General features: G+C 41.4%; 1 protein-coding gene across 1 annotated transcript; it reads right to left on the bottom strand.

The window, feature by feature from the left end:
* Nucleotides 1–1,418: 1,418 nt before the first annotated feature.
* CDKN2C (cyclin dependent kinase inhibitor 2C) lies at nucleotides 1,419–7,350 on the bottom strand. The gene is made up of 3 exons (XM_021683900.1): nucleotides 6,188–7,350; nucleotides 5,589–5,728; nucleotides 1,419–2,182 (listed from the first exon to the last, which is right to left on the bottom strand). Exons 2-3 carry the CDS (start codon nucleotides 5,715–5,717, stop codon nucleotides 1,805–1,807), a joined length of 507 nt encoding a protein of 168 aa, XP_021539575.1. The 5' UTR covers nucleotides 5,718–5,728; nucleotides 6,188–7,350; the 3' UTR covers nucleotides 1,419–1,804.
* Between the last annotated feature and the right edge of the window lie 1,737 nt (nucleotides 7,351–9,087).

The following is a 9,087-nucleotide window of genomic DNA, read 5'->3' as shown; positions in this document are numbered from 1 at the left end:
TGTAAAAAGGGTTGTTTTTATTTTTTAGTAATAAGCTTGTGTTTAGAAAGTATTGTTTTCCCAAGCAGTGTATTTTGTATACTGATTCTGGTTTTAAAATTCAAAACACAACACTTTTTCCTTCAAAACATCCCAATTTCTACTTTTTTCTAAACTTTAAAATTTAATATTTTTAATTTAATTTCATGTTGCTGTCAAAAATTAATTTATTCAGTAATTTGTGGTTAGGGTGGCAGAAGTTGAAGTCTTACTGAACTTAAGGAAGGTGAACTTTAGTGATAAGTGAAAAGGATAAAACTTTTTCTCCTATATTCTTTTATACTATCACGGAAAATAAATTATTGAAAACCACTTGCCTGCGACCATTCCAATCCTTGTTAGGGCAGGCATCAGAACCATGTCCTTCAATAAACCTTAAAGTATTTTTTTCTTTTTGGAGCCAGGGCAGGGAGCTTATACAGCAGAAGGAGAGAGCTTTCACATAAAACATCTTTGTTCATGTCGGAGATGATGAATAAAGTATTTATAAATTTATAAATGGTAACAGCATTGAAATCCTTTGGTGAAAATCTTTAATTAAAATTAAAGTAAGTAGTAGATGCTGGACAATTCTCTTGGAAATTTGATATTTCTATTTCAATTTTTTTTGTTTTTAGCTAAGTGTAGTCTTAACAAGATTTTATAAGCCTTTACTAAAAAGTTTTGTGGAAATCAAGTACCATATATAAGAGTGGCCTATTTACTGATTGTAAAAGTTTCTATATTTATTATACTGCAGTTAAGACACTTACATGTATATATAATTAATTAGTTAAGACCCTTACATGTAATTTATATATTTTTTTCTTGCTGCACTTTTTATCCCCTAAAAATTTGTATTTGCGTTATGTTTTAAGACTTAACATTTTGTAATGTTACATTTCTGACATGCAGGGAGAAAAAATGTGATAGTATACTTATGGTATAATTTTGGGAAATGTATTATTTAACCAGTTGTTTCACTTTGTGATCTAAAAAAAACAACTAGTGGGAAGCACTTTTACGGTGGTACTTTAAAAGTGACTTTTAGAGCTAATATATATTTGTTTTCAGATCGCTACCTCTGAAACCCGTTTTTCAACTATTATCTTAACTTTGAGAAAAGGGGAAGATTGAATATTAGGAAAAATTCACATTGCAATAATTTCAGCTCTTCAAAAAATGTTGTCCTTATTTTGTTGTAAAGAGAAATACGAGGCGCCAAGTAAAATCTTTGGAGGGAGGCATGAGGAAAGAAAGAATAACTCAATCATCAGTAGAATATGTCTAGCTTTTTACTTGGTCTACTTTTCTAATGTTGAGACTTACAACATTGTGATCTTTTAGTACACTTCTTAGCAAGTGGCAAACTATGTGGGGGTAATAGAGTGGAAATCACAGAAAAACATTGTCCTGTTTTGAAAAAGTGTTTTAATTAGGCAAAAGAAGCATCAGGACAAACCATTTTTAAAACAAAATCTCTTAAGCTGGGTTTTGAGACTGGCAAAGGAAGAAGCAAGGAAAAAGTCAAGGCAAGATAACATATTCAGGAGAAAGCCAAAGCTATTTGCAATTACATGTTAGAACTCAGGATTTTGCAGGTGAAAAGGATGTTGCTTAAATATATTCATAAACCTGTAATAAGATTTCCACTTTGCAGTCTGAGAAGATTTAACTAGCTGCTTAAAATATGACAAAACTGAATTTTAACAAGTGATAGTAAAATAGGACAGCCAACCAATTAACTGACAAAACAGAAGGCAGTGTGGGAGAGCCCTCCCCACATTCATTGCAAATTTGAAGCTCCCTCAGCCTGGTTTCCCTCCATCAGGCTAACAATCTCGTTCCTCCGGTAGAGCCTGGCCAAGTCGCAGGCGGTGTCCCCCTTATGGTTCCGATGCCCCACTTTGCTGGCCGTGTGCTTCATGAGGAACTCCACCACAGGGAGGTGGCCTTCTTTGGCAGCCAAGTGCAAGGGCAGGTTCCCTTCATTATCCTCGATGTTAACATCAGCTTGGAACTCCAGCAAAGTCTGTAAAGTGTCCAGGAAACCTGCTCTGGCTGCATCGTGAATGACAGCGAAACCAGTTCGGTCTTTCAAATCGGGATTAGCACCTCTAAGTAGTAGTCTCCTGGCAATCTCGGGATTTCCAAGTTTCATAACCTAGGAAAGAAGAGAAAACGGGAGAATCCTTCAAGTGCTCTTACAAGAATATTTTAAAATATCCATGTCTCCTCTTTATATAACTTTATTTTTGGTGAAAGAGTGCTTGGGGAAGACCCACCTGGTGGGGTCTGAAGGGCTCAATTGCAGGAAAGAAAGTCCTAGTAGGTAAAAGTAGAAGAAGACCTCTAAAAATTGAGCTTCTATGATGGGATATCTTAAACGGGCCCAAAAGTAGGATAAATTGATCAATAAAATATAACCAGTAAAACTTGTAGAAAATTCACCCCACAACTCAGTTTCCTATCTCCCATGAAGAGTTGTGTAATTTCATGAATTTATTAAAATAAAAGAAATGGAGTTTGAGAATCTCTTGTTTGCTTGCTTATGCTCATAAAACATAAAACCTGGGTTATTAATTCTGAAATATCAAATGTAGATAAAATTTATTTTCTAAATAGCTACTGAAAAGAAATAAGGAGAGTGAGTTTCTTTAAACCCCCCAAGAAGTGTTTCCACACCTCAGACACCATCACCTAGTATAAAAATGATCTATTAAAACACCGGACCTGATATTTTCTTAAATTATTAATTTTCACAAGTTCTCTCCAAAAAGATATAGCTCAAATTTCCAAGTGTTTTTTAAAAATATTTTTTCTTTGCAAGTTACTTCATATTGGCTACCGGGTGTGTTTGGTGCTTAGAATCCTTCACCTGAAATTTTAAAATGTTACTGATTGTTCAAGTGTTAAATAGTCAATGGTATTCTACACTGCTTATGATACTGATTTGTCTAAAGCTGAGTTCATGATATGCTATGTATTAGACAGGAGATGATTGCATGGCAACCGTTCTTGAAAAGAATGAAACAGTGATCCTACTATATCACTTACTGTTTCTTAAAGTTCTAACTAGCTTCCTGATTTTTAAGTGAGCAAACGAAGAGAAAATAAGATATTTAATGTGTATTTTGAGACAGACAACTTTGTCTTGTGGTTTGAGTGCATTTAATAATCAACTGGTGATGCCATCTTATTTCCTTTTGCAGTTATTATCAGGCATTTAGGAATAGCTATTTGTAAACTGCCACCATTTTAAAAGTCAGAATGTGGTATTAAAATTTGCTATCAACATACAAATAATTCACATGACAAAGACTTAACCTACTGTTGTCTGAATACATTTCACTTTAATAGGGGCCTCTGTTAGGCTCTCCTAATTATAAAATGTCTTGTAGAGCAGCATGCAATTATATAATACATATAATTTAGTTGTGAAAAAAATGTAGCCTCATTAACATGCCAGAAAATAGTTCAGCATTTTAACTGGTTTCATTTATATTTAGGTATATTCATAACAACTTAAATTTATAATAAATAGATTACACAGTAGATACTCAAATGTTTGTGAAATTAAATATCCATTGAAAAATCCATACAAAGTTGATCACTTAAACTGTTTATTTATAAAACAATCACAAATTAAGTAATAAAATATGTTTAGAATAAATAGTATTTTATAAATGCAAACTATACAGATGGCCAAGATATCACGCTTCCCGGTTGATAAAACCCTGGGGACTTAGCCCTTCCTTTGGAGCAGTGGTAAAAATGATACATAATTTATTTTTTGAGAATTTCAATAAAATATACTTTTTGGTTAAAAATGAACACATTCTAATTTTTGCCACATCTACCTCTAGAGATTTAGTCACATTTAAGGACCTGGACTGGGAAAAATAAGGGACAGACACCTTGGATCTTTGTAAAGCAAATGTGTGATTAAGGCCTTTGATATTATCCTGATTGAAAAGTTTATACTAGGAAGGGGGGAAAAGCTTTTGCAACAGAGTTAAATGAACATAATTATAGAAGAAAATTTGCCATCTTCCACAGAAATAATAGTAATATTGGAAATGGTTTTGAAGAAAGTTCTTTCTTGAATTATGACACAACTTCAGAGTCAGGATTATACATACTGAAAATAAGCCTTGAGACTTCTGTTTGTGTATGTTTCATTATATGTACTAGGGTTAAGCCACAATAAGTGGGTGTTAGTATATTGATAAGTGTGGTTAATATAAACAAGATTGCAAAGTTGTATTAAAAATGCCAAAACTTTTTTTGTCAGTATTAATTTCCCAGTCTTCCTGTTCGTCAAAAGTCCTGTAAGATCTTATTCTGAACATGGGTTAAGTTGCTCATTCTTTGTGAGATTTATATAACCTTTTGGGTTTTCAATAGGAAACTTTTCAATGTGTTAAATTTGTAGCATTGTTATCACCACCAAACCTATTAAAAACTACTAGGTGGACAAATAAAAAAATTCCTTATTCCACAGAACCTACCCGAAATGACAAGATTAAATAATTTGGTATCTATGCATAAGCTTCCTTAATACCGAAATTTTTGCAAGGTCAGTATATTGTTTTAAAATGCACAGACTGAACTTCGTCTGTTAATAGTGTATCTCCTGCCACTTAAATTTCTAATTCTTGTAAAACAAAGCATTCTAAAACCTTCTCCCCAAAGGATTTTCAAAAACAGCTTCAAGTGTTGCATTTCCGAATAAGAATAGTTCATAAGAATACCATCAGAACTCTGATAAAGCAACTATTTGAGACTACTTTGCCATTTTTCTGTTTCTAAGCCTTTCAACTAAGTTACTTGATAACTAACATTCAGAGGAGGAAAAAAAATATCAGGTACAATACTTGGCAGCTGAACATGTTTCATTTCTTGCTTGTAAATCTAATTACTGAAAATTAGAACATACCACCACATGACCGCAGAGACAAAAATACTACAAACTGAGCTCTGATTAGAAAATTCAACTTTTTATTCCTCCTCAATCCTGAATGGGTGGATGGTATTACATTAACTGTGAAATGTACATCCTGTCCCCGTGCCCAGGCCACCCATTCCAAAGGAGGAAAGGTCGTTTGTCAAAACTTGAAGCATTTGAAGGAAAAACACCCTCGCCAGTAGTCAGGAAAATTAACGTTAAAGTCAATTATTGGAGCAAAGCACGGAAACCACTAATAGCAGTGTATTTACTTCAAATAATAATCATAATAATGTGTTTACAGAGCTGTCTTAAAAAAAAACACACACACCTCGGCGCTGCTACGACTACTTTTAAATCCCAACCGTCACAAAAACATTCCAAAAATTAAGACCAAACCTGGAACCCATTTGATATCGAGGAGGTTATTGAATTTGACGAGTTTGTTCAAAGTACGTCATTTTGGGGAGTTGGATCCACTTAAAGATATAAAATATGGCAACCAACTAGGCTTTAAAAAGTGAAATTTTGTACCCCTGAAAGCTTAAAAGCCGTTATTCCAGAAACCCGGTCACGTAGGCAACATTGTTGACCTGTTTTCCCCACCTCTCTGGATACCAACCTGCAGCGCAGTCCTTCCAAATCCATTTTGTGCATTGACGTTTACATTATTTTGCAACAAACTAGTAAGTTGCTCTAGGTCCCCCCTGGCAGCTGCAGACGCCAACTCGTTCCCCCAAGGCTCGGCCATTCTTTAGGGTCCTGACGATCGGGAAAAGATGAATTAGTTGTTTTTCTTTTTCCCCTTTCCTTTGCTCCTAACCAGGTTGCATGATGGCATCGGAGACTGACAGAAGGACTGGGATGGTTAATCTGGAGTAGAGCTTGGTAGTAAATACTAGTAAGATCTGCCTGCCAAAAGCCCGCCCCTCGATTCACACGTGATTATTCAGCAAAACTGAGCCATTGGAGAGGGGCTCCGCTCCTCGCTTTTTAGCTTAACCCCTGTGAAGAATTCTGGTGACTCAACAGAAAGACACACAGACATATATATATTCTTGGCAAATTACTCTGGACGTAAAATGTAGACAGAGATGTCACGTATCTACACTACAGATCTCTGTGAGGAATGTGTGCGGAGACTTAAGGGACTAGATCAGGGCACAAAATACCGCGGAAGAAAAGACATTTCGGGGGGGGGAAGAAAAGGCATTAACCCACCCTTGTTCACGGTGGTGACTTGAGCCGCGCGAGCCAGAACCGCTGGGGCAGGTCCTCGGAGGGGCTCGGTCTCCATCCGTCTCACCGAAGGGGTAGTGCTGAGTCCTCCGCAGGGAGAGCGCCGCGGTGGCTGGATGCTGACGTGCTCGGGAGGGTTAAAGATGATCGCCAAAGGCAAACGGGAGTAGCAGTTCCGTGGCCCTCAAGTTACAGGTCTTCACGACTCTTCAGTCGCCTCCGCTTCTCAGGAGGAGCCTTTATTCGCGTTCCGGCCGAACTGCTGGCTAACGCCGCATGGGCAGGCTGCGTAGCCCGCCCGCTGGGCTGCCGCAGCCCTGCGGAGTCTCAGAGGCCGTGGGAGCCAGGCTCGGAGCGCGTCTCCGGAGACTGCCCGGCGCGCGGCGGGCTCCGGGCAAGTCGGTCATGCCGACCCCACCAGGTCCCGGGACTCCCAGCAGCGTGAGGAAGGGAGCGAGTGATGCGGGAAGCGTCTATGGGGCCCGGGCTGCTGGGGCAGCGCGCGGCAGCATCGCGGATGCACAGGGCAACCCACCCGTAACTTCCCGCCTACGACCGAGCCAGTTCAGACTTCCCACTGTAGACGCTCATTGAGCTGCAGCCGCCGTCTTTTCCTTCCTTTCCCAGTTTTCTGGGGGCCTCCGGAGATCGAGAGCGACCAGAGAAGCGCAGGCCAAGGTCTGAGTATGGGGAGTCGCCACAATGCCAGAGCGCAGCCAGTCCCACCGCCCTCTCGACGAGAGCCCAGCGACTCCGACACCCGGTGCCACTTCGCCAACCTCTCGCTGTCCCCCGGCCTGTGCCCCCAGCCTGTGCCGCCGACAGGGCAGCGGCCGCCAGCTAACTGTGCCCCGGAGCCGAGCCGGGCAGCACTGCTTCCTCCAGAGCCGCAGCGCTCCCAGTGACAGTTTCTTTTGTAGCTGGTTCCCCCAAATCGCCGGTCCCTGCTCTCTTCACCCCTACAGACACTTGCGCGTTGTCCTCCTTTGAGCTCTTTTCCTTCCCTCCCTCCCTGGCTTCTTTTTTCGCTCAAACAATTGCTGCTTCTGTTGCCGCTGCAGAGACGGTGCCGGTTTCTTCTCTCTTTTTTCCGACCTCATCAGCTTTTTTTGAAAAGAAAAAAATTGAGCGCTTTTTGAGTTGAAAAACCCGCCCCCATTTTAACGGCAGAGTTTTAAGGAGGCTCGGCTGAGTTGCAGCGCCGCAGGAGCGGGAAGGCCGGGCACCGCCCACGCCCCGCCCACTGCCCAGGAGGCGCTCGCGCTCGCAAGCTCGCTCGCTCCGCCCCCCGCCCGCGCCCTTTCTCCCGCCTCCTCACTCCCCACAGCCCTCCCTGAGTCTCAGGCGCTGGTTCCCACCCTCCCGCCCCGCGGCCAGTCCTCAGCTGAATCGGCGTTCTGCCCCGCGAAGCCGGGTATGGCCTTCTCAGGCTGGCTGGCGGGATGGAGTCTGCGACGCGAAACCTCGGACTCTTGGAGCCCGGCGGGGGCGGGTGAGGGGGAAGAGGCTTGTTAATTAAGACGGCTGCGGAGAGCCGCAGGGCCTTAGAGGCTCGGCGGCGGTGGCTGCTGGAAGGCGGAGAGCGAGCTGGCGCGAACCAAGTTTTCCCCGGCCCTGGCTGGGCAGGCCGGCTCGCCTCCGCGCTCCCCCACTAGGCTCTCGAAGTTCGGGCGGCCAGGCCTACCGCTGCCGCCGCCTCTTCTGGGGCGCACACCGTGTAAACTCCACAGCCTTTTCTCACTCCCGGGCCTCGGCCTCGCACCTGCCAGATCAACGCCCGGGGTCGTGGTGGGCAGAGGTGGCCGTGAGGCTGGAGGAAGAGACCCGGACTGACAGCGAGAACAGTGCTTAGAAAAAGCAAACGTCTTTAATAGACTGATTTTTACGAAAACTAAAGACAGTATAGGGAAGAAATCATGACGAACTCTGAACTCTTAATGTTTCAGGGACGAGAAACAAATATTCCATTTCTTCGGGAAAAGGGAGAAAAGCAATCAACTTTAAGGCTAAATTTACAATAAGTCTTGGGAAGCTTTTCTAACAAGGCCATTTCTTTATTGCCAAAGTTCTCTCTTTTTCTACTTATATGGGGGCTTGTTTTTTGGGGGGAGGGAAGGGTGTCCAACTGTAAAGGAGCAAATAGTCTGTTCCCCAGTCATTTATTTCAGTCATCCGAGACACCAGGTGTCTGTACTTTTAACCTCCTCTTTTAGCTACGTAAGATCAATTAACTACTGGTTTATATATTTTTTGCTCTTAAAAATAGCCAGCACGGTTACATGATGCACCCAGTGGTCAAAATGAAACCAAGCAAAAAATGACAAGTGGTCTATAGAGCCGGCCTCTACTAAACATATTCCCCCAGTAACATCTGTACCCAGCCCCTTGAAGTATAATGGGAGTATTAGCAACAACACACACCAGAAACATCGATAATCATCTAGCAACAGATTGGCTAGTAGGTAGAGGGAGAGTTGAAACTGGGAAGAATCTGGCAGTGTTTTCTTTAACAGAAGCGCTGAGGAAAAAAATAACTAGAGTTCTTTCCTTAGGTAACTAAACTTGAATTGTGCATCAAGTATTAACTACAACACCAGAGATTAACTCCTCTCATTTCTTACATGTATTTAGACATTTCAAATTTATGAAGAGTTGCTTTCTGGCATATATTATGATTTCTTGCTAAGAGAAGGTATTGTAATTAGGAAGAATCTTAAATTATGCTCATTATGTATAAATACATATGTGTTATAATTTTCGTGAAATATTTTGGCTGAATAACTGAGTAAATAAAATTATGGTAATTTAAGCTGCATGCAGAGCTAGATTAAGATTTTTGGAGGTCCTAAACTAACTGAAAAGATTTTGATGGCCCATCACCC

The sequence above is a fragment of the Neomonachus schauinslandi genome, chromosome 4 (assembly GCF_002201575.2).
Source record: "Neomonachus schauinslandi chromosome 4, ASM220157v2, whole genome shotgun sequence".
In the NCBI taxonomy this organism is placed as follows: Eukaryota; Metazoa; Chordata; class Mammalia; order Carnivora; family Phocidae; genus Neomonachus; species Neomonachus schauinslandi.
This window is presented reverse-complemented; position numbering and strand designations above follow the sequence as displayed.